Source organism: Trichosurus vulpecula, chromosome 2 (assembly GCF_011100635.1).
Source record: "Trichosurus vulpecula isolate mTriVul1 chromosome 2, mTriVul1.pri, whole genome shotgun sequence".
Taxonomy (NCBI): Eukaryota; Metazoa; Chordata; class Mammalia; order Diprotodontia; family Phalangeridae; genus Trichosurus; species Trichosurus vulpecula.
Genome location: NC_050574.1, coordinates 42,481,025 through 42,506,432, shown reverse-complemented (window position 1 = coordinate 42,506,432; position 25,408 = coordinate 42,481,025). Strand labels below are relative to the sequence as shown.

The following is a 25,408-nucleotide window of genomic DNA, read 5'->3' as shown; positions in this document are numbered from 1 at the left end:
CAAATGAGAAAACTGAGGCCCATCGAGGTAGAGTGACATGCCCAAAAACCTGGGGCCTAACATAAGTACTCGGAGTTCCAATCTAGCGGCCACCACGGGACTGCCTCCCTGAGGGACCCTCACACGGACACCTGGTAGCCTCCAGCCCTGGGCCGGCAGAGCCTGCGCACTCCTCCCCAGTAGAGAGCCAGCATGAGCGCCCAATAGACGACGTAGGCGGCTGCTCCAATCGCGAGATAGCGCGCCTCGGTCCTGCGCGCCTCGCCGGTCCAGTCCGCTTGGGCCTCGTAGATTATGCTGCGCAGCAGGCCTCCGAGCAGCAGCGCGGCCCAGATCGCCAGCGGCAGGGCGGGCGCGTAGTTGGCGGCGAGGCGGCGGCGGCCCGAAGTGCCCCAGCCGCTCTGGTTCATGGTGAGCAGCGCCAGGAACTTGGCCGGCAGGAGGCCGCCCATGTAGAGGGGTGCGTAGAGCGAGAGGAGCAGCATGCGTGGAGAGCCCCGCAGCCAAGCAGCGAAGGCCGCCTTGGCCGCCGCCACGCCCTGCACACAGACGAGCACCCAGAGCAGCGCCCACGGCGAGCCCGCGTAGAAGAGGCGCAGCACCGTGGCCGCCACGAAGAAGGGAAAGAGCCCGGACACCACGGCCTCGTAGGTCATCCACGCGTGGTGCCGGTGCCACCACAGGGCGTTGTACAGCCACTCACGGAAATACGACTTGGACCAGCGTGTCTGTTGGCTCAGCCAGCGCAGGAAAGATGCCGGCGTCTCTGAGTAGCAGCGGGACAGCGACGTGTACCTGGAGGGAAAGAGGAGGGGTCACGGTCAGGAGTGCTGGAAGAGGCCCGAGGCCACCCCATGCATGGCATAGAAATGGGACTCCCTCTACCAGTGTAGACTGGCACCTTCTCTGCACTATGGGTGAGGGAAGCAAACTACCCGGTGAGGAAACTGCCTACCAATGCAGTCAGCACCTTATAGTCTTAGAGAGGTACCTAGAGCATTGAGACATTAAGTGACTTGCCCAGGGTCACACAGCCAGGATGTGTCCCAAGCGGGTCTTCCTGGCTTGGAGGCCAGCACTTTATCCACCATGCCACTGCTGACTTTCAGCCCACCTCATCTAGTCCAAGCCATAATAGAAAGGAATCCCATTTGTAACATGTGGTGAAACTGAGATACAGAGAGGTCACTACACAGGTAAGTAGGTGGCAGAACCAGGACCTGAACCCAATAACAGCATTTATGTAGCACCAGCGGTATGCTCTGCACCAAGGTTTACAAACATCTCATTTGATCCGCACAACAGCCGTCCTCATTTTGTTTGCCCAGGTAACTAGACTGGTCAAAAGTCACATAACATAATAGATAGAAAGCTGACTTGGAGCCAGGAAGACCTGAATTCAAATCCACCTCTGACATAGTATCTGTGTGACCCTGGTTGAGTCTCTTAACCTCTCAGCACTCTAGGCAACTCAAAGATTATAAATTGCAGCAAGGATGCCAACCTGTAGTTTCCTCACCTGGAAGTCCCTATACTCATAAAATCACAAGCCCAGTCCTTATCTCTATCCCAATCTAGATTGGTAGAGCAGGAATCACTTCCTTCTATAAACCTTAGACAAGTTATAACAAGGAGATGTAAGAGAGGGAAAGGACTAGCCACTGTCACACAGAACATCCCATCCAGGGCCCAGTGGAAGAAGGATTTCCCAAGGATGGTGAAGTCCTCTGTTTATGGAGGACATGGGGCTTCAAGGCCCAGATGAGTAATGTGAAAGTCAGCTGTATGGAAAACCCAAGGAGCCGGTCCATCAGTCTATATCTGCTCCAGACATTACCCAGGGACATGGAGCTGGGGCTAAAATTGACCAGTAGGAGGCTGGTGGGCCGGATTGCCTTTGAGATTAATACATTCTGATGATCTCTCAAACCTCTCCCTGAAATGAGGTCCCATCTAATGAACCTCAGATTTTTCAAGTGATGCCCTATGGCTTCAGAGAATTAAAGTTGCAGATCCCACAAAAGGGAAGGCTTGGGGTAGAAGGGAACAGCCCACAGCACATTGTCCACTCAAGAATCGAGAAGTGTCACCAAAGATGAAAAGATCCCATTGGACGGAAGTACACGAGCCAGTAAGGTAATGAGATCAAGAGAAAGCCCCCATAACCCAGCAGCATCCGTGTAAATAGAGCAATCGAGAGGGAGACCCTCAGTATGTTGGGTGGAACCCCTTGTGGACAATTACAGGGGAACATGAATAAGAGTCCCACAGAATGAGAAGTCGAGACTGGGTCAGGATCTGTGTCACTGGGTACACTGAAGTATTGAAGCCACTAGATGGACAGCGGATAGACTTCCAGACTTGGAGTTACTAGCTATGGGATGCTAGACTTTGCCTCAGTTTCTTGATCTGTAAAATGGGAATGATAAGAGCACCCACATCCCAGGGTTGTTATGAGGGTGAAATATTTGTACAAGGTGTTTTGCAACCCTAAAAGCATTATATAAATGTTGTTATTGTTACTATCTGAGCATCTAAGCAAGACCGGGGAATGCTATGGATCTAGTTTACTTAGATTTTAGGAGAGCATTTGACAAAATCTTTTATATTATGGAAAAGCTGGAGACACGTAGGCTAGTTTAAAGTATGATTAAGTGGATTAAAAACTTGGTTGAATGGGGTGACCCAAGATTCAATGTCAGCTTAAAAGAGGGTCTCTACTGGAGTTTTGGGTTTATGCTCATTTACATTTTTACCAATGCTTTGGATAAAGATGATAATAATACTTGTCATTTATGTAGCACTTAAGGACTTGCAAGCACTACACAAATATCTCATTTTATCCTGAGAACCACCCTGGGATAGAGATGCTATCATTATCCTCACTTTAAAGAGGAGGAAACGCTGGCAAGACAAGGTTAAGTGATTTGCCAGAGTCACCAAGCTAAGAAGTTTCTAAGCCTGGATGGAAGGCATGTTTTTCGAGTTTGCAAATGACACAAAACTGGGGGGAAGAGGTAGCTTTGTGGATGGCAGAGTCAGGGTTGAAGATCTGTACAGACTAGAATAATGGGCCACAGCTAATAAGATGGAATTCAATAGTATTGGACCCTCCTAAGTATGAGATGAGGACAATGTAGCCAGACCATATTTCTTCCGAAAAGATTTGCGTGTTTTAATGGGCTGCAAGCATAGTGTGAGTCACCTCTGTAATGGAGCCCCAAAGAAAGCTGATGGGATCTCAGACTGAAGTGAGAAAGGCAGAATGTGAAGGAAGAGGCAGGTCTTGCCATACTCTGTCTTGATCAGGCCATATCTGAGGTATCGTATCCTGCTTGGGCACCACTTTTAAGAAGAACATTGATAATGTCTAGGAGAGAATGTCCTAGGGAGAAGGACCGGGACGGTGAAAAGTCTTGAGACCATGGTATAGAGAGGATCTAGGGGTGTTCAACCTGGAGAAAGATTGGGGCAAGGGGGGCTGGGGAGAAGACATGAAAGCTAACTCTAAGTTCTTTCAAAGCCCACTATACAGAATAGAAATTAGACTGTTCTGCTTGGCCCCAAAGGACAGAGGGAAGATCAACAGGTAGACAAACAGAAAATAAAGAGAAACAAATACTACTTAATCTCTCAGTACATCGGCTGTAGAATGGGATTAATGTTATCTGCTCTCCCTACCTCACAAGAATGTTGAGGAAAGACTTTTATAACCCTTAAATCGCTTAAGATATGAGATATTTTTCTGTGTTATTATTGTGTCTCTTGGCAGAGCCCACCTTCATATATCTCCTACTTCACCAGCCCATGTTACCCTCTCCACCCCCAATATGGTCATTTGGTAAAGCACATGCTGCCTTGTGAACGTTGGTAAAATCCATTGCCCATTTGTCATTTTCTACAGCCTAGCTAATTTAGCAATATACTTAATAGAATTCATTCATTCCCCTACCTAGTCACTTAATACAGCCCATGCCCCTCAGCAGCATTTAATAGATCACACTTATTTACCCAGCCCTTTTCTCTAAACCAGGTGTATTCCCTAGTTTTTCTCTTACTTGGTCGCATAACCCATACTGAGCATTCTGTTGGTGAGATGGCGGTCATCCCCAAAAGTGCAGTGGGTGCCCAGGAACTTCTGGTTGTACCAGGCTTCCAGGAACTGTTGCAACAAGTCATTCCTGTACAGACCTACCAGATGCAGAAAGACCCGGGTAAGCACCTGGGCACAGCCCATTTCCCAAGCCAATCCCCAGCTCATCCCCACCTCCATGCCTCCCCCCATCACCAATGTCTTCTCTATCTTCATCTCTACCCCATCCCAGATCCAATGCCATGATAATGCCATGCCATCCCCATGAACAAAACCCAGTCCCCAACCCATCCCGCTCCTCAACCTTATCTCACGCATCCCCATTATTGTCACTGATATCATCTCTATCCTCCACATCTTCATCTCTGCCATCTCCATTCTATCCCCATCACTATCATCTCTATTCCTGTCCTCATCTCCATCCCTATAGCCAGGATCATCTCTAGCCCTTTCAAAAGCAATATTGCCCTCACTAGTGCCATCTTCATCAATATCTGTATCATTATTCCCATTTTTATCTAGTCCTCTTAGCCATGATTACCCCCCTCCCATCCTTATTCTCATCTCTGTCCCTATTTCCATCCCCATTTCCATCCTGCCCCTATGCTCATTACTCTTCCTAACCCTATCCTCACCTCACCCCAACCTTATTCCAAATCCCACCTTCAACTCCAACCCCAAACTATCCCTCTATCCATCCCCAGCCTCATTTCTCCCTCCACCCTTGCCTCTCATCCTCATCATGCCTACCCCATTCACTTCTCTATCCCCATCGCCAAGCTCTCATCCATACCTACCCTCAACCCTGACTCTATCCCATCTCCATCCCCATCCCAGTCTCTTCATCCCTTTCTCTCCAACCTCTAGTCCCCAGGGGCACCTGATGGAACTCACCAAGAGGGCCACTGACACAAGACACACATCGGAAGTAGCTCTGGCAGGCTCTCTCCACATTGAAGGCCACCCAGTACCTAAGGCTGCTCAGAAAGCTGACCCAGGAGTCCAGAGGATTAAGAATCCGCACGTCCCCGCCCACAGCCCCTATAGTCATGTCCTCATCCAGCACTCGGGACAACTCCAGCAGGGCCATGGGATCCAGTCTTGTGTCTGAGTCACACACCTGGGGCCAAGACACAGAGTCAGGCCCTAGCGGCCAGGAGTCTGGGGGTTTAGAGGACCAGAGAAGGTGGCCTCCAGGCTCTGGGCAGCTTAGTAACCTCATTCCCTCCTTTCCTTGTGACTTTGAACACACTGAGAAGATTCCCCTCAATTAGTCATTGAAGCAGGCTGTCTGCACTTTGAACCCAACCCCTGTGGGACCTTCCCTATTTGAGGGGCTGGCAGTCAGAAATTGGGGGTGAAAGTTACAGGGCTGAGAAGTCGGAATTTTAGAAAATCAGTGTTAAAGGGGTCTGGAACTCTTGGGGGTCAGAGGGGATCAGGGTTCTGTCTGAAGAGATTAGGGTCAGCAGGGTTTGGGGCCTGAGCTGGGGGGGTCGGTAGCTGCAGGGCTAGTCTCAGAGTCCCAGAGTTCTTGGTTTCCAGCAGCCCCTCACCTGCACATAGTCCACGGAGTCCCCGAGGGCCTTGAAGGCTGTGTACATGACCTCTCGCTTGCCACCCCAGCGTTGAGCCACACACACACATCGGTGGCTCCTCACCAGGGCCTCCACAGTCAGCCGTCCTGGGTCCTCAGCCTCTACCTCTGCGTAGCCACCAGCCTCCACCTCCCCAGCTTTGCCGCTGCCCTCTGACACTTGGGGGGCCCATGGCTGGTGATAATTTCCATCCCACACATAGGTGGCAGGGTTCTCAGCCTCAAACACTTCCCGGAACATCTCTACCATGTACATGTCCTCCTCCCGGTTGCCATCCACAACCAGCAGCACTCGGAGGCGCTCACTTGGGTACTGCAGGGCCCGGGCTGACAACAGGCACTGCCGTAGGTAGTCAGCATCCTCTTGGTAGGCAGAGATGGTCAGTGCCACCTTCCGGGAGCATTTTGGCTGTCCCCGGGCTGCCCGGCTGGCAACTCGCCGGTGCTCCAGGTAGGCAAAGAGGCTCTGGGCCACCAGGTGTGCAGAGAGAAAGGCTCCATAGAGGCCAAAGGCTAGGAGGCCATAACGGTCAGAGGCCAAGGGGAAGCCCACAGCATAGGCCCAAGTCATGCCACCGAGGATCAGCAGGGCAAAGGCAATTGTCAGGAGTCGACGAATGGGCCCAGACCAGGCACGCCGGGGGCCAGATTTGGGGGTGTCCTGTAACAAAGAGAGGAGAAGATCAAGAGTTATATTGTATCTTAGGGATCATCCAGTCCTCCCCATCTCCAATATCATTGAAGTAAACTGAGACCCAGGCAGAAAAGGAAAAGACTAGAGAGGGTGAGAGGTCAGCGCCACCCGCAGGCAGCCCTGTAGAGTTTCATTGGACTGTGTGCGTCTCCTCCTGTTTACTCAGACAGGCTGTGGGCTTCCCAAGGTCAAGACCCTGGTCTCCTCCTTCCTGTCTGTCATCCGTTGCCCTAGCCCAGAGAAACTGGACGCAGAAGAGGGAGCCAGGGGAAAAAGGAGGTGGACTGATTTTGTGATCTCTTCTGAGCTCTGTCTGCCTCCACTCGGGTTCAACCCAGCCTAACCTTCCCCTTACTTCCATCTCTTCAATCCACTGGCTGTCATACTGCTAATGCTCCTAGCTGTTCAGTTTCCATGACGTCTTATTTCCCCAGACAGAGAGGGAAACTGAGGCACTGCCCTCTCCCCTTCTCTTACCACGCTGAGACACACACACTCACACTCAGACAAACACACAGACACACAACCACTATTCTCACCATCAGAACCACACAGACCCTTAAGCACAGAGACACACACTCTGATACATCTGCTTTCACACACATATGGTGTGTGGTAACACACACAGACACACACACTCACAAACACACCTGTCCCATGTTCCTTGGGCTCCTCTTCCCTGCCCTTCCAGATCCTGTCTCTCTCTCCCTCTCCTTTGCCTAATCTGTTGGGGGGGGCATTTGTAGTTGGGGGCTGACGTCAGCACTGGGCTGGGCCCCCTAGGCTTGAGGTCATGGCAGAGGCTGCCCCACCCGATTCCCGTTATTAGGCCCCCACCCGAACCCCCTTCCCAGCCTCCACTTCTACGTCTCTCCGGGACCCCATCCTTTATTGCCGAGTCTGCTGCTTATCTTCCTGTCTCTCGGGAGAGGGGAGGGTGGGAGTGTGGGAAGGAATTCCCCAGCTACTTCCTAACCTTCTAGCTTCCCCTCACCAGTCATCCCTCCCCATCTTCCCCTATATCCCATCTCTCCTTATGTCCCCACATCTTTCCCTATCTGCCCACCTCTCCCTCCCCCCATATTTGCTATCTTTTCCTCTGTCCCCACATCTTCCTTCATCTCCCCATCTCTCCCTCCCCCCATATTTGCCATCTCTCCTTATGTCCCCACATCTTCCTTCATTTCCCCATCTCTCCCTCCCCCCCTTATTTGCCATCTCTCCCTATGTCCCCATGTCTTCCTCCATCTCCCCATCTCTCCCTCCCCCCATATTTGCCATCTCTCCCTATGTCCCCACATTTTCCCCATCTCCCCACCTCTCCTTCCCCCCCATATTTGCCATCTGTCCTTGTCTTCTAACATCTTTCCCCACGTCCTATCTTTCTGTCTCCTCACATGTTTTGTATCCCTCCCTGTTTTCCTACATCTTCCCCTTATCTCCCCATTCCCACATCTTTCCCCTTTTTTGCCATATATCTAATCCCCCCTTCTCCCCTGATTTCTCTCCAACTCTCTTTATCTCTTAATCAGCCTCTATCTCCCCCCCAATTCTTTCCCTCTTTCTCCTCATCTCCTCCCCACCTCTCCTCATCTCCATCTCTTTTCATTTCCCCTTCTGCCAATGCTCCCCCCAACTCTCTTCCCATGCCTTCTCTGAGTCTCCCTCTCCCCTCTCCCTCTCAATCTTTTCCTTCCCTTACCCTTCTCCAGACAAACCCCCTCCCCCCTTAAGGATGACTAAAGTTCAGAATGATCTGAGGTTGGCAATGAATTCCAAGGACAGTTTAGAAAGCTTTTCGAGCTCTACTGGGGGCAAGAGTCAAGTCAATGAGCATTTGTTAAGCATTTGCTATGTGCCAAGCACAGTGCCAAGAGGAAGAACAAAAGGAAATAAGAACACTGTTCAGGGTAGATGTGACTAAAGAAAGCAAATGAGCAATGGAGAGAAGGAAGAACTACTCAAACCTTTATGTTGCTTCTGTTTTCCTGACCAAGCAAAATGATCTTCAGATGGACAAGAACAGAATAAAAATGGTGACCAGGAAATGGAAATGCAAGATGGGGAGGAGATGGTAAGTAAATAAATACCTCAGTGTTCTCAGTGATCTCAAGTCATCAACCCTAAACGAACTAGATCTCCAGGTACAAGAAGAGTCGTTGTCTTTGATTACCAAGCCATTTTTTATAAAGGGTCGTGAAGAATGGTGCAGAAAGTGGGGGAAGGAAGGAGGGGGCTGCTGCAGAACCAGATAAAAGCAAAGACTCTTGATTTTTAGGAGCCAAACTATTATCAAGGGAATGGCAAATGAATTCAAGTGAATTTATTAAGAATTTATAGAGTCCTTTCTTATCAGGCATGGTGCTAGACACTCAGAACCCAAGGTAGAAAATAAAATGTCCAGTACCCTGAAGGAGTTTATGTTGGATTGAACACTTGGAAGGGGAAGCTGTGCTGAAGAGGAGTCAGCATGCCCTCATCAAGAACAAATCACATCAGACTACTCACACTTCCTATTTTTTTTTTTTTTTTTGGATCTTGCTGATCAGAGGAATGTCAGAGTATTTCTTCTGGGCATTTGAAAAAGTTTGTTACAGTCTTCTGGCAGATCAGGTGACTAGATAATGGCTAGTACAGTTCAATTAATTCAATACTAGTTAAATGAGCAGACCCCTGAAGTTAACATATCGAAGTCAGTGTAAAAGGCAGTCTCTAGTGAAGTGTCACAGGCATCTGTCTTTGGCCCTGTGCCATTCAAGATTTTGATTGATAATGTGGATGAAGGCCTAGATGGCATGCTTATTGATTTACAGATAACCCAAGGCTGGGAAGGATACCTAAGCTGTAGGATAACAGAGTAAGGAAACCAAAAGACATTGACAGACCTGAACAGTTGAAATTTAGTAAGAGGAATAAATGAGCTCCAAAAACTTGTTGTTCCAAATACAAGATGGCAGAGGCATGGCTAAATAAATGTGCAGGGAAAGGATCTGGGGGTACAAGTGGGCTGCAAGCTTAATGGAAGCCAACAAGGTGACAGGGCAGACACAAGAGTCCATATGACCCTTAGTACATATTAAGAAGAAGACAGCCTCTAAGAAGGTGGTGTTGGTCCCATTGCAGTCTGCTCAGGGCAAGTCATGTCTGCAGGAGTGCATGCTATTCTGGGTACCATACCTTCTGTCAAGAAGAGGGTGACAACAAAGAGATCCTAAGAAGAGAAAAGGACCCACATGTACAAAAATATTTATAGCAGCAATTTTTGTGGTGTCCAAGAATTGGAAATTAAGGGGATGTCCATCAATTGGAGAATGGTCAAACAGGTGGCATATATGAATGTAATAGGATACTATTATGCTATAAGAAATGATAAGCAGGCAGATTTCAGAAAAAACTAGAAAGACTTACATGAACTGATGCTGAGTGAAGTGAGCAGAACCAGGAGAACACTGTACACAGTAACAGCCACATTATGTGATGATCAATTTTGATAGACTTAGCTCTTCTCAGCAATGCAAGGATCTAAGACAACTCCAAAAGACTCATGATGGAAAATGCTGTCTACATCCAAAGAACTGTGGAGTCTGAATGCAGATCGAAACAGACTGCTTGCTCTTTTCTTTGTTTTTGTTTTTTTCTTTCTCATGATCTTCCCCTTTTGTTCTGATTCTTTTTTTCAGAAGATGCCTAATGTGGAAATATGTTTAATTGTACATGTATAACCTGTATCAGATTGCATGCCATCTTGGGGAGAGAGAAAGGGAGAAAATTTAGAATTCAAATCTTATGAAAGTAAAAGTTGAAAACTAAAAATTAATTAATTTTTTTAAAAAAGGAGAAGAGGGTGACCAAGATGGGGAGAGGAGTAGAGGAAAGGATTTAACACCATCCAGTAGGACAAATAATAGGAATGTTTAACTTGGAGAAAAAGAAGACACACATTTGACTATGCCTTTAAGTACTTGAAAGGTTGTTTTGGGGCAGGGGTGGGGGGTGGGGTGGGAGGGTGGGGAGAGAGAGACACACACACATAGATAGGGAGATAGAAGGACAAGAGAGACAGAGACAGAGAGACAAAAAGACACACAGAGAGACACAGAGATAGAGAGACAGAAAGACAGAGAGAGAGACACAGAGATAGACAGAAAGACAGAGAAACAGAGACATAAAGAAAGCAACAGGGACAGGAGAAAGAAAAATTTAAAATGGAAAGAAATCCCAGAGACACTCTCTTTTTGCTCAGTGTGGTAGTGACAATGACGACGGTGACAATAACCAGCATTTATGTGGCGCTTGCTGTGTGCTGGGCACTATGCCAAGCATTTTACAGGTATGATCTCATTTGATCCTCACAACAACATCCCTGGGAAATGGTGCCGTTATTAACCCCATTTACAATTGAGGACACTGGGGCAGACAGCAGTGATGTGACTTATCCAGGGTCACAGTCCAGTAAATATCTGAAGCTGGATTTCAGCTCAGGTCTTCCTCCCTGTAAAGAAAACTTCTTAACAAGGAAGGAGAATGGGCTGCCTCATTGCCTTACTTAATGGATAGTGAGCTCCCTATCTGGAGCTCTTTGAGCAGAGATTGGATGAGCACTAGTCAGAGATGTTGGAGAAGAATTTAATTCCTTCTCAGGTTAAGTTGAACTAGAGGTAGCCTGAAGTCCCTCCTAGGGCTTGAGGCTCTTCAATTCTTTCTTTCCATCCCCTTTTTCCTAAGCTGGCCTCTCAAAGAGAGGACCATCTGAGGGCTCCAAATGATGGGAGGAACAGGTACCACTGGGGCTGGGGCTGGGTCACCCAGTGATACATGTGTGCCCCAGCAGGATTGAAGCTTGAGAGCTGAAAGGGGCCATAAAGATCATCCAGCCCTAACCCCTCATTTTACAGATGGAGAAACTGAGACCCATCAAGGCAGAGGGACTTGCCCAAGGTCACACAGCTGGCTCCTGGAAGAAAATTCTGGATTTGGAGTCACAGGGCCTGGATTCTACACTATAACATTCCTGATGGATATATGTCCAGGTCTGCTTCAGGACCTCTAAAGGAAGGCTGCCACCACCTCCTGAGGCAGGCGAAGCCACCTGGCTTTCATTTTCCTATGACTGCATTTCAGAGTGTGCACACATACCCTCTCTCTCCTTTTCTCTGTCTCTATCTCTCTGTTTCTGTCAGTCTCTTCCTTTTCTCTTTCTTTTCTCCTCTGTCTCTCTCTGTGTCTCTCTCTGTCTCTCTCTCTCTCTGTCTCTCTCTCTCTCAAGCATTTTACAGGTATGATCTCATTTGATCCTCACAACAACATCCCTGGGAAATGGTGCTATTATTAACCCCATTTACAATTGAGGACACTGAGGCAGACAGCAGTGATCTCTCTCTCTCTCCCTCCCTCTCTCTCTCTCTCTCTCTCTCTCTCTCTCTCTCTCTGTGTCTCTCTCTGTCTCTCTCTCTCTCTCTCTTTCTCTCTTTCTCCCTCCACTGTGGTAGATTCTTCCCCCGCCCCCAGGGTTTCAGGCAAAGGTTCCTTTGTCCCATACTTCTTTTCTCATGCTATATAGCCGAGACAGCAGATGAGTCTCCTTCTGCCTCTGAGGAGCTGGGGTTCTCTGATTCCCTTCGCTCTTTATGAAGGGCAGAGAACAGAAAACAGGGTTCAAGACTAGGGTGGGACTAGGGACCAGGAGATTGGAATCTCTGTGTCAAACAGTTTAGTCTGTGAGTTTGGAGGGGAAATTCTTCTAAGCTTTTCATAATACAATGGGAGGGCAACTATTAACTGTGCTCCCTCCTCTACCTTCGTCCCCAAAGCCTTCTGTGTCCTGTGATTGCTCTCCTTCGTGGTCTATACCCCAGCCACATTACCAGTGGTCAAAAGGAAGTCTTTGTATTTCTTGCTGGGCCAGGAGAGGGGAAATCTAGGTTGTACCCCAGGACCCAGGAGGGAAAACTGGCAGCTACCGTAAGAGACCAAGTCCAGGGCTGCAGGTTTGTCAGAAAATGAAGAAGGATCCCAGAGAATACTGCTGAGTAGGCTAACCTCTTCCATCGTGGGGGCCACTTTACAGGGTCTCCCTCTGAGTGAGAGTCTGCAAGTCTCTGAGGTTCTGAACCTTTGGGTAGCCGTGAGTCCTTTTCGTGTTTCTAAGTGTCTGTGTGTCTCTGCATCACTGTGACTCTGAGTCTGTGTCCCTGGATTTCTGAGCCTTTGTGTATTTGTGTGTCTCTGTGAGTCTCTCTGTCTCTAAGTCTCTGTGGGTCTCTGCATCTCTGTAAATCTCTGTGAGTCCGTGTGTCTGTGGGTCTCTATTTCTGAACTTTTCTGTATTTCAGTCCATATCTGTGTCTGTCTGAGTATCTCTGCGGATCTCTGTGTCTCTGGTTTTCTGAGCCTTTATGTGTCTCTGAGTCTTTGTTGTTATTTCTGTATCTCTGTGACTCTCCGTGAATATCTTTTTTCAAGTCTCTCTTGTGTCTCTGATTCTCTGGGTGCCTCTGGGTCTCTGTGAGCCACCTTGTCTCTGTATTTCCGAGTTTTTGTGTGTCTCTGGGCTTGGATGTGTCCAAACCTCTCATCTGATTCTGAGTCCCTGGGTATCTATGAGTCTCTCTCTAGCAGGGGTGTTCAAGCTTTTTTGTGCCCTGGGTCCCTTTGGCAAGGTGATGAAGCCTAGCAGGCCCTTCTCAGAATTAGGCTTTTAAATGCATAACTAAAATCCATAGTATACCAAAGGAAAGCCATGACCATTGAAATACAGTTATCAAAAATTTATTAAAAACAAAAACTAACTTCCCCCTTGTTGTGTGTATGTGAGGCTTTCATATTTGAGTCACTCGTGTTTTTGCATCTTTGTGTGCACTAGATTAGGAGGGATGTGGGGAGGCAGGGGTGAAGGACTGTGGTGGTGGGGGGGCAAGTGCTCTTTACCAGTCTCAGACATGAGCTCAGGGGTAGTTCAGACTCCCCTGGGAGCTCCTGACAAGGCCCAACCCAGACTGGAAACTGAGTCACACTAACAAGGAAATGACTGACATCAGGGGCTACTGATGGCACTCAGGTGCCTGGTTCCCCCTGTCTCCCCAGTCCATGACCCTGAGGACCCAGACTCCAAGTGAGTCATTCCCTCTCCCTCTCCCTCCCTCCTTCCCTTCTTCCCTCCCTCCCCCCCCCCCCCTTCTCTCTTGGAGTTGGTGGGGGCAAGAACTCCTCTGAGCCTCCAACAAGCTCTTTTGTACTTTGGGAGGGGGCAGATACTGCTTCCCAAGGTGGAGGTAGACCAGGCCAGAAAGCAATCACTCTATCATCTCCTCCCCCTTTTCCCTCCCTCTTCCTCTTTTCGCCTTTCTCCCTCCTACACACTCCAGGGGTGGAGGCTAAATTGGGGCCAGGGCTGGGGCTGGAGCGTGTCAGGCTGTGTCAGTCAGGCGGAAGTTGACCCTGGAGCCAGGACCCAGGCGTCCAGTCACCCACTCAGCTTGCCCTGGGGTTGGCACGGGGAGGGGGGGAGGGGAGGAGGGGAAGAAGGGAGAGCCTGTGAATCAGGAGGGGGGAGGGGAGGCAGAGCAACTGTATAAAACCAGATGTTTCTAAAACTGGAGCTCAGGACCAAGCTCCTCCAGAGACCCAGGAATGTGGGCCCCCAACCTCTGCCTCCCTGGGGTCCCTGGCATCCTGATCCCCCAACCTTCACACCCTTTGGGGATCCAAGCTACTGGTCTCTTCCTTTATTCCTGAGATTCAAAAATCTTCTAAGATGGGGCTGGGGTGGGAGATTCTGGGGTCCCCTTGCCTTGGCATTAGGCTTTCTTGATGGCTCTCTCTCTCCTCTCCTCTCTTCTCTTCTCTCTGTCAGTCTATCTCTCTGCCTGCCCCTCTGTCTGCCTCTCTGTCTCTATCGTGTGTATGTGTCTTTTTCTGTCTGTGTCTCCCTTTTCTCTCTTCTCTCTCACTGTCTCTCTGTCTGTGTGTGTATGTGTTGCTCTGTGTGTATCTCTATCTCTCTGTCTCTGTCTCCTCTCTCCTTTCCTCTCCTCTTCACTGTCTCTTCCTCCCTCCTGCCTCTCCTCTTCCTCCTCCTTTTTTCTTCTTCTTTTCTCTCTCTCTCTTCCCCCCTCCCTCCCTCTTCCTTTCCCTTCTCTGTGTCCTCTATATCTCTTACTATGTCTATCTTGATGTTTCTTCTCTCTGTCCTCTGTGTGTGTGTGTGTGTGTGTGTGTGTGTGTGTGTGTGTCCCTTGGTCTGTGTTTCTTTGTGTCTCTGTTCCTGTGGGTTTATCTCTTTCCTCCAGGAAGGACTGAATGGGTGGGGAAAGTCGATATGCGGAAATGAGAAGGTGTGGGGTATAATGGGGTGAATGTCAGGAGGCCAGATGGACAAACTGAGAGATTGATTCACTGACCAACCACAGCCACAAGCCAGCCCTCTTCCTGCCCCTTCTTCCGTTCCCACATCCAGGATTATCTCCCCACAGTTTTTTCTTTGTGCTAAGTGAAAAACCCAGATTCTTCGCCCCCATCTAAAACACACATACCCTGCAGTCACAGGGACCCAGGCATCCTGAACTGCCAGCCTTTCCCCTCAGGGACTCAGATGTCCTGGCACCCCCTCCTCCCAGGTCCTGTTCCAGCAGCAGGATAAAGATAAAGCAGGGGAGTACAGGTCTGAACTGACAATGAGGCTCAGACCTCAGGATACGCACACTCCTGTCACCTCTCTGTATACAGTTCTGCTTTTCTCTTTTTCTTGGGCGTATCTCATCTTTCTTTATCTTGACTTCTCTGACTTGTTATTTCCCTATCTCTGTTTCTCTCTCTCTGTATTTCCCTGTCTTTCAGTTTCTCTGTGTCTCTTTCTCAGTCTAATTATCTCCTTCTCCCTGTCCGCCTCTCTCTTCCTCTGGTCGCTTCTCCCTGGTAAACATTCCGGTCACTTACCCATTGGGAACAAAAACCTCAGTGTTCTGAAAAAAAAACCAATGTTGGGTGGGTAAGTTGGAAGAAGAGGAAGGAAAAGAAATTAGAGAAGGGCCTCAGCTCAGGGAACACCTAGGGTAGAGAGCCTAGGAACACAAGCTGGGGAAAGATCTCTTAGGGTCTTAGTCTCCCTTTCCTTCTCTGTCTGTGCCTTACATCACATGTATGTCTTCTGGATAGTTAAAGGAGACCCAGCTCCCTGAGAAGGACCAAGGGCCTTTGGCCTAGGAGCTAGATCCGAGAGTCTCCTGGGAGACGGAAGCATGGTATGCTGAGTTTTTCCTCCTCCATGACCAACAGAGCATGCTGATGGGGGCTCTGTGCCTGTTCTGACCACAAATTATGCAATTGTGGATCAGTCCTGGATACTTCCTCCTTGTCTTTTAACCAAAGGCTGAATCAACTCCCAGAGGAGACCAGAAGCCAGTGAGCCATCAACACGGTGAGTCTGGGCTGGGGACCTGGAATGGGGGAGTGGTGGGGAGAGAGGCTGAAGAATAATCAGGGCACCAGTGCTTCAAGAGGAAAAGGGGTAGGAGGAGAAGAAGTAAGGAGAAAGTTGTTTTGGGGTCCCTTTCCAAGCTTCATGCCTCTAGACACTCTGAAGAGCCTTAGAACTCCTCCCCTCTCCTCGCTTAGCACTTACACATATACACACAAAAGCTTAACTGAGACTTAGTTGAAATGACTTACCCAGGGTCACACAGCTAGCAGGCTTCAAACCCAGGTCTTCCTAACTTTAAATCCTGTGTATTATCCATTACAATACTCTGCCTCTAGGGGAGACCTTAGAAAATAAAGTTTAAGAGCTGAGAGGACCAAATATAACCTGAAAAGCCTTTGGACTTTCATTTCCAGATTTTAGAGGGGAAAAACCTTAAACCTATAATGTGAGAGCTGGGAGGGGCCTTAGAACATAAATTAGGGTTAGAGTCTCTCTCTTGCTTCTCCTACTACTGTGACAGCTCCTTCTCTGTATCTTTTGCTAAATCATCTTCCTACCCTATAGGTATGCCCCCAGGCTTTGTCCTGGATCATCATCATCATCTTCTTCTTCTTCTTCTTCTTCTTCTTCTTCTTCTTCTTCTTCTTCTTCTTCTTCTTCTTCTTCTTCTTCTTTTCTTCTCCTTTTCTTCTTCTTCTTCTCCTCCTCCTCCTTCTTCTTCATCTTCTTCTTTTCTTCTTTTTTTCTTCTTTTCTTCTCCTTCTTCTTCTTCTTCTCCTTCTTCTTCTTCTTCTTCATCTTCTTCTTTTCTTCTTTTTGTCTTCTTTTCTTTTCTTCTCCTTTTCTTCTTCTTCTTTTCTTCTTCTTGTCTTCTTTTCTTTTCTTCTCCTTTTCTTCTTCTTCTTCTTCTTCTTCTTCTTCTTCTTCTTCTTCTTCTCCTTCTCCTTCTCCTTCTCCTTCTCCTTCTCCTTCTCCTTCTCCTTCTCCTTCTTCTTCTTCTTCTTCTTCTTCTTCTTCTTCTTCTTCTTCTTCTTCTTCTTCTTCTTTTCTTCTTCCTTTCTTCTTTTTCCTTTCTTCTTCTTCTTCCTCTCTTCTTTTTCTTTATCTTCTCTCTCCCTCTCATCCTCTCTCCTATTACTCCTATCAATTCCCAAGGGTTCAATTATCTCTGTAGATGATTCCCAAATATTAACATCCAGCCCTAATCTTTCTCCTGAGCTTCAACTCAATATTTCCAAACGGCCGGCTATATATCCCTGCCTGGGCATCTAATAAGTTTCTCAAACTCTACATGTCTGAAACAGTGTGTTACATTTCCCCCTAAGCCCATCCCTTCTCCAGATTTGCGAGCTCTATGGCCAGAGTTTCAACCTGGGAGGTCATCTTTGATTTTTCCCTGTCTGTCAACCACTGTATCTGACCAGATTCCCAGTTCTATCAACTCTCCCTCCACAGCATCTCCAGCATTATTTCTACTTATACAGCCTCCCCTCCCTTGCCAGCCCCTGTTCAAACCTTTATCTTGCCCTCATCACCTCTGGCCTGAACTATTGCAATGGCTTCCTAATTAGACTCCCTGGCTATACTTTTCTGTTTATCCAAATAGCTGCCAAATCCATAGTCCTAAAACAGAGAACTTTTTGCACTTCCTTACTCTAAAATTTCCAATGGCTCATTATTACCTATAGAATAAAGTACAAAATCTTCAGCCTGCTATTTAGAGCCCAGGACCACCCAGCTTACACCTACCTTTCCAGCCTGATCCTTCTTCTCGAATTCAGCATTACAAACTGGTCTGTAAGCAATGCTCCATCCCCAGCATCCTATTTCCAGGTCTTTGTTCAAGTGGTCCTCTGTGTCTGGAATGCTGTGTCTACTCACCTGTATTTCATAACATTCTCAGCTCCCTTCAAGGCCCAGCTCACATTCCACTTCCTATGTGAAGTGTTTCCTTATCTTCCTCATCCCCAGTTATTAGCATTCTCTCTGTCTCTGTCTCTCTGTCTCTCTGCCTGTCTCTCTCTGAAATGACTTCATATTACATTTTATTTCCTGACTCAGCATTTAGCACAGTAGCTACCACATAGTAGGTACTTAATAAATGCTTCCTGACTTTACATATTTGTATATGTATTGCCTTCTTCCCACAGCATGGAAGTGCCTTGAGGGCAAGCACCATTTCAGTGTGTCTTTGTCTCTTCAGCATCAAAAAGAGGATGGAGGGCTGCCTAGTAATGACATCTCATAAGAGTTGAGTAAATTAAAGGTCATATCTGGAAGGGACTAGAACACAGAACATTAAATGTCAGAACCAGAGGAATCTTAGCATATAGAATAGATAGATAAATGGAGAGATACAGAGAAACAGAGAGAAAGCAAGTGGAGGGAGAGAGAGAGTTGGAAACAGAGAGAGACAAAGAGAAAGAGAAGAAAGGGAGAGGAAGAGAGAGGAGAGAAGGAAAGGAAAGAAGGAAAAGAAAAAGAAAAAAAGAGAAGAAAGTATCAGAGAGAGTGATTGGGAAACAGAACATTTTTAAGCAAACACCGTGCTAAGTCCTGGAAACAGAAATACAAGCAGCAAGATTTCCCTTAACCCCAAAAACTTTCTATTCAAAAGGGGAAGCCAACACACAACAGAAAGTGGAGAGTTGCAAAAGGACAGTGGTATGGTGTGGAGATGACCAAGAAGCATTGTGAAAGCTGGTTCCTGGCAAAATAAGGCCAAACTTCTCTTACGGAGCCCAGTGTTTTAACAATGGAGTCCAAGGTTCTATTGGGAAGGAACTGAAAATGAGGACCAGAGGGCAGGCAGCCTAGTGTGGAGAAGTAAATAGGATTTAATGTGAAGTCATTCCAAAAGCTAGGAAGATAGGTGGGAACCAGATTTTGGAGGGTTTTAACACCACGATGAGAATTTTGTATTTTATCCTATAGACAATAGGGAACAATTGAAAAAATTTTAGTAGGACAATGATGTTCTAGGATTATTAATTTGGCAGCTTTGTGGAGGATGGCTTGGAGAAGGGGGATCCTGGAGACAGGGAGAACAATTATGGGACTCTTAGGGGTAAGGGCCAGAACTAGAATCATAAAGGGCTAGTTCTGTATTACAGGAGAAAATAGGGTTGATACTGGAAATGTTGTGAAGGGGGAGTTGACAAGATAGAGAATCTGGTTGGATATGGTCCTTGGTTGATGGTCAGGGAATAAGCAAGGCTGCTTTAGACAGCAGGGCTGCTAGTATAGAGGGGAACGTCAGCTACAAGCTTGACAAGATTCCTGTGGTCTGAGCCCAGCAGAGAGCTGCCTCTGTGGGGGAAATTCATGCATGCCACCAGAAGAACATCCAGTAATGAAGAGTGGTTCCTTCACTACAAATATTTTCTACACATATGGTTCACTACCTTTGCACCTTAAGTCTATGGCCATCGTCCCTACATATCTTGTATTTATTTATGGGGAAATGTGTTCTTGCTATTTCATCTTACTAAATACCTTTGCTAAGAAGCTAATTAAGCCTGGCTGGTTATCAATTGAAAACAGACCAAAGGGGGCTCCTGAGGCACGATACTAAAAATTGGGTTCATCAGAGCTACCACTAGAACCTAGAGAGTAGAAGTCAACCACTCTCTGGGGATCTGACCAGCTAATGTTAGTGGGAATTAGGGAAATGAGAGGAGGAGGAGGGTCTGTGTCTGCTCCTGTTTTGAAATATTGGGCAAGTCAGTTGACCACAGTTATTTCATCTGTGAAACAAAGAGGCAGAACTAAATGGTCTCTAAGTTTTCTTGTCTCTCATGCCCCACCTAATCTGTTGACAAGCCCTGTCCATTTGAATATGCCTCCTTCTCCCTGCTGACACTGCCCCTACCCTGGTGGGGACCCCTCATTGCTTCACATCTGGACAATTTTGGTAGCTCCTGGTGAGTCTAGCCATCTCAAGGCTCTCCTCACTGCAATCCATCCTCTTCAGTCACTAAAGTGATCTTCCTAAAGCTCAGGTTCAATCCTGTCACACACACACACACCTGTCCCCCACTCAATGAACTCCAGTGCTGTTTGACTTCCAAAGCTCTTTATCACCTAGTCCCCTCCTACCTTTCCAACCTTCTTATATCTCTTTGATCCAGTGACATTGGCCTTCTGGCTGTTATGTGAACAAGCCCCTCTGTCTCTCATCTCCAGCCATTCCCTCTAGCTGTCTCCTGTGATTGGAACACTCTCCCTCCTCTCCTCTGACTATTGACCTCTTCGGCTTCCTTCAAGTCCCAACTAAAATCTCATCTTTTCCTGAAAGCCTTCCTCAACCACTCTTAATTCCAATGCCTTCAGTCTGTTAATTATTTCCTATATGGGACCCTCTCCAAGTCCTCCTGATCTATATCTTGCCAATGGACCCAGATGGCTCTAGAGGAGAGAGTGAGGCTGGTGACTTTGTGCAGCCCTGCCTCACTTCAATCCAATTCACTTGCAAGTCATGGCATCACCCTCCTGATGTCACGATCCTCTTTGAGAACAAAAGACAAACAACATTTCCAATATATCCTGTATGTAGCTTGCTTCTTATATGTATGTTTGTATGTTGTCTCCCCCAGGAGATCATAAGCTCCTTGAGGGCAGGTGCTATCTTTTGCTTCTTTTTGTATCCCCAGTGCTTAGCGCAGTACCTGGCATACAGTAGGTGCTTAATCAATGTTTACTGATCGATTGACTATCTGTACTAAGTGATTTCAAAGGGGATTTCCAGGTCTGATACCCTAGGAGTTCTAAGGATTTCTTAATATAGATCAGAGAATCAAAGGCCCTAGAGACCTTGAAGACCATTAATTCCAGCACTCTTAGGACTCACCTGGGACCAATGGGGCTTAGGGAGGGGAATGGATTTGCTCCAGACCATGAGCCAGGACCCTTGAGAAGGGTCTGCTGCAAATTCTGAGATGAGACAACAATGGCCCCCAGCACCTAAGAGAGGAAGAGTCAGGCCAGGGCCATGGTTAACAGGGGAGACTCTCATGGAGAAAGTGACCAGAGTCAGATGGCCAGATCAGGGAGAGCATGGGGCTGAGTGGCTGGAAGCCTCGAAAGAAATCCTTGGTCAATTCCAATCAAGTCAACAGGCATTGATGAAAGACCTACTGTGTGCCAGGCACTGTGCTTAGCACTGGAAATAAGGTAAAAACCAATCCCTGCCCTCAAGGGGCTTATAGTCTAATGATTATTGGTATGTTCCAGGTACGAGCATGATGGAGAACTCCTCAGTGCTCCCTTCAAATGCTTCAGAGTCCCTCTGGCCTACAGATTCACCACCATCTGCCATCCATCAGGCCTTCTGGATCACCTCTCTCATCATCTTCTGCTTAGCCTTCATCCTGGGCATAACTGGCAATGGGCTGGTGATCTGGGTGGCAGGCTTCCGGATGGCTCGCACAGTCACTACTGTCTTATTCCTCAACCTGGCTTCAGCAGACTTCACCTTCACTGCCTTTCTGCCATTCATCATCGTTAATTCGGCCCTGCAGCCCCACTGGCCCTTTGGTTGGCTCCTCTGCAAGCTAATTAGCTCCATGGCTGTCTTTAATATGTTCGGCAGTGTCTTCCTGCTGACCCTCATCTCTCTTGACCGTTGTGTCTCTGTCCTTTGGCCAGTGTGGGCCAGGAATCACCGCACGCCTTGTCGAGCAGCCCTGGGTGCTGCAGGGGCCTGGACTTTTGCCCTGGCCTTCTCTGTCCCAACATTCATCTTCAGAAATACAGACACAGAAGATGGGATCACCTTTTGCTACTTTGACTTTGACCCCTGGAATGAGACAGGAGATGATGAGGAGTACTATGATGCCCTGTCTGAGAGCCGTCACTGGTCTCTTGTGCTCAGCCGCCTCATCCTTGGTTTTGTGATTCCATTCCTCATCATTAGTGTCTGCTATGGCCTCATCACAGTCAGGCTCTGGAGTAGAATGAAGACCATCAAATCCAGCCGTCCCTTCAAGATCCTCACAGCGGTGGTGGCTGCCTTCTTCCTCTGCTGGCTCCCTCACCACGTGGTGGGCATCATAGAGGCTTCTACCTACCTCCATGCACACCTTGCAGAGGTTCTGCCTTACCTGAGCCCCCTTTCCTCCTCCCTTGCCTTTGTCAACAGTTGCCTCAACCCCTTGCTCTATGTCTTCATATGCCGGGACTTCAGGGAGGGGCTGTTCAGATCCCTGCCAGCTGCCCTGGAGCGGGCTCTGAGTGAGGAGTCTGCCCCGACAGTAACCACAGACAACAGCTCCACTCTTGTACCTCCTGCCACTGATGGTGAAACGCAGGGTCTATGAGGAGATACCTTATCTTCTGTGGCCTTTCTGTAGGGCCTGCCTTCATGTGGTCTGTGTTGCAAGTTCTAAAAGACCTCCCAACTCTGACATTTTATGTTCTAAGGTCACTCCCAGCTCTGACATTCTAGGTTCTAAGGGCCCTCCCACCTTGACATTCCAGGTTCTCAAAGTCCTCCCACTTCTGACATTCTGGGTTCTAACAGTCCTTGCACCTCTGATATTCTAGGTTCTAAGAGCCATCCTCCCTTGGAAATTTCCAGTTCTAAGGGTCCTCTCACTTCTGACATTCCAGGTTCTAAGGCCTATCCCACCCCTGACAATCTCTGTTCTGAACACAGAATACTGTATTCTATGTTTTTCAAGAGTTTAAGCTCTGTCATTCCCTGCTCTGTGTTCTAAAGACTGACCAGTTCAGCAGACTCATTGCTAGGTAAACAGTGAGTCATACAGAATGGAGAATGGTTGAGGGCCCTGATGCTCAGCCCCCTCTCTCCAGCCCTCTGAGAGGGAAGCCAATGCCATCCCAAATCCCTGGATCCCAACGACATCCTTCCTGATCCCTCTCAGGTTTCTAAGCCTGCCCTCAGAAGCCTGAGCTCCCTCTGGTCCATGGCCCCATCCTGCTGTGGCTTTGGGGCCTTAGAGATGGACAAGCTTCCATTAAATCACCAGAGTTTGTTCCCACAATAAACACTGGACTCCTCCAGGCCTTGGTCCTGCTCCCCCAGCCTTCTGGCCCCAGCCTCCTGGCCCCAGCCTCTTCAGCCTTCCCAGCACAGCCCTGGGGGAAAGGGAGACTACCACAGTGAAGAGAGGAGTGGGACCGGGAGGGGAGAGGGCCAGGGAAGCAGCCTGAGGCTGAGAATACCAAGGTCTGGGTTTGAGTCCTTACTTTGCCACTGGGACCTGGGCTTAGCAGCAACTAATGGAGGCTGAAGCACCCCTTGATGACCTTGGAGCTCCTTCAAGACACCACTTCTTTTTCTTTTTTTAAGAGGTGATTTGTGTTGGTTTTTTCCCTGTTTCCATGTCCCCAGATCTCTCCCATCTCCTTCCAGAAAGCCACCCTGTACAACAAAGAACCCCAAAAAATGGGGGAGGGGGACTAAAAGAGGAAGATGAGAGAAAAGTCCAGCAAAACTGCTCCACTTTAAAAAATGCTAGCGTTATTATGTGCCCTCCACCAGCATCTCAGCAGAGCCAGACCCTACCTCAGCCTCCATTTTGTTGCCAGTGGCTCTCTGGCTCAGGGATGGTTCAGTGAGCCTGGCAGCGGCCTCCTCCCCCAGGAACTGGGTCTAGAGATGTCACACACCATGGGTCACACTCAGGGAGAGTCACTTCACTGTTAGGTCTGCCACTTGACAAAGGCCTCAGTCATGGCCCTTTCTGGAGTTCTAAGTCAAGGCTTGCCTTGAGGTCTAAGTGGGAGACAGGGAAAGGAGAGGAGATGTCCAAGACCCTTCACTTTCACACACATACAAAAACAGAGATCATAGAACTTAAGGCTTCAGAGGGACCTTAGACACTCATTTTACAGATGAAAATACTGAGGACTGTTTTGGTTTTGTCTTGGTTTAGTGCTTGGTTTAGTGCCTTGAGAATAGTAGATGTTTAATAAAAATCATGTTGAATTAACATGAGGCAGCTAGTGGCCTGCTGTGAGGGTCAGCTGAGCTAATATTTGTAAAAAACACTTAGCCTAGAGCCTGGCAGGTAGTAGGCACTATATAAATGCTTATTCCCTCCTCTCCCCTTTTTCCTAAGGACTATAGGGGAAAAGATGTTTGCCTGAGGGCCTAAACTGGAGAATCGGGATTCAATGATTCAGTATCCAGTGCCCTCCATTATTCAATAATATCTCCCCTCCACTGGCTGAGGGAACACAGGAGAAGGGAGAGGAGCCCTGCCTTCTAGGGACTTCTAGTCTAACAGAAAACGCACACCCTCCACAGAAGGAACATTGGTTATTCCCCCGGAAGGCCACCAAGCCACATTTTCCCATCCTTTGCTTCTCTGCCTGCATTACAGAACTTGGAAGAGGAAAGGTCAGAGATGGGAGGGACCTCAGAACAGAGAATTTCAGAGCTAGGTTGAAAAGCTTGGTGCTTAGCGGTATCCAAAAAAGTCCTACTAGGTGGTCCTTTAGTGTCTGTCCCACCCTGGGTCCCCAGTGATGGAGTCAGGTGGGTTGGCACTGCATCGGTTTAAAAGGCTCTGCCTCGTTCTTCTTCCCACTCAGAATGCCCTCTTCTAGGAGCTCTTGTAAGAAATAATGGCTGCCAATTTGGAGAGCAATTTGGAACTATGCCCAAAGGGCTATAAAAATGTTCATACCCTTTGGCCCAACAATACCACTTCTAGGGTTGTATCCCAAAGAAATCACACAAGCGGGAAAAGGACCCATATGTACAAGGATAATTATAGCGGCTCTTTTTGTGGTAGCCAAGAACTGGAAATCAAAGGGATGCCCATCAATTGGGGAATGGCTGAACAAGCTGTGGTATATGAAGGTAGTGGAATACTATTGTGCCATAAGAAATGGGGATGATATGGACTTCATAACAACCTGGAAAAACCTACACGACATAATGCTGAGTGAGCGGAGCAGAGCCAGGAGAACACTATACACAACCACAGATATATGGATTCTGTGAGGACCAACCCTGACAGACTTTGCTCCTCTCAGTAGCACAAGGTGCAGGCACAACTCCAAAGGATTCACGATGGAGAATGCTATCTACATCCAGAGAAAGAACTATGAAGTTTGAATGCAGATTGAGGCACACTTCATGCTCGCCTTTTTCTCTTCTCTTTTGTTTTTGTTTTTGGGTTGTGTCTTTTTTTTTTGGTTCTGTTTCTTCTTTCTCATTATTCATTCCATTGGTCGTAATTCTTCTCCACAACTTGACCAGTGTATAAATTAATTCAATGCAAAGTCATTCGTGGTAGTTATATGAGATTCCATGCCGTCTTGGGGAGGGAGGGGGGAGGGAGGGAAGAAAATCTGGAACTCAGAATTATGTAGAACTGTCTGTTGTAAACTAAAACTAAAAATAAATCAATTGAAAAACTGAAAAAAAAAAAAAGAAATAATGGCTGCTTGCATATGGCCTGTACAGCAATTGCTCTTCCAGAGAAGGATCGCATGACTCCTCCCCCTCAGAACTGAGCCCAGTTTGAGCTCAAAGATCTAGAGTCCAGGGCACCCTTAGAGAGAGGAGGCAAGTACCCCAGCCCCTCTCCCAGTAGTCTGTCAACAAGTGCTTGTGTTATATTTCTATAAGTG

General features: G+C 47.8%; 2 protein-coding genes across 2 annotated transcripts; one reads left to right on the top strand and one right to left on the bottom strand.

Annotated features, from left to right (window-relative positions):
- Positions 1–119: 119 nt before the first annotated feature.
- HAS1 (hyaluronan synthase 1) lies at positions 120–6,276 on the bottom strand. Its single transcript, XM_036747406.1, has 4 exons — positions 5,650–6,276; positions 4,988–5,213; positions 4,059–4,191; positions 120–795 (listed from the first exon to the last, which is right to left on the bottom strand). The coding sequence occupies exons 1-4, from the start codon at positions 6,259–6,261 to the stop codon at positions 120–122; spliced, it is 1,647 nt and encodes a 548-aa protein (XP_036603301.1). The 5' UTR covers positions 6,262–6,276.
- Positions 6,277–15,655: 9,379 nt separating this feature from the next.
- LOC118835759 (formyl peptide receptor 2-like) lies at positions 15,656–24,458 on the top strand. Its single transcript, XM_036743003.1, has 2 exons — positions 15,656–15,799; positions 21,035–24,458. The coding sequence occupies exon 2, from the start codon at positions 21,043–21,045 to the stop codon at positions 22,117–22,119; it is 1,077 nt and encodes a 358-aa protein (XP_036598898.1). The 5' UTR covers positions 15,656–15,799; positions 21,035–21,042; the 3' UTR covers positions 22,120–24,458.
- Positions 24,459–25,408: the final 950 nt, after the last annotated feature.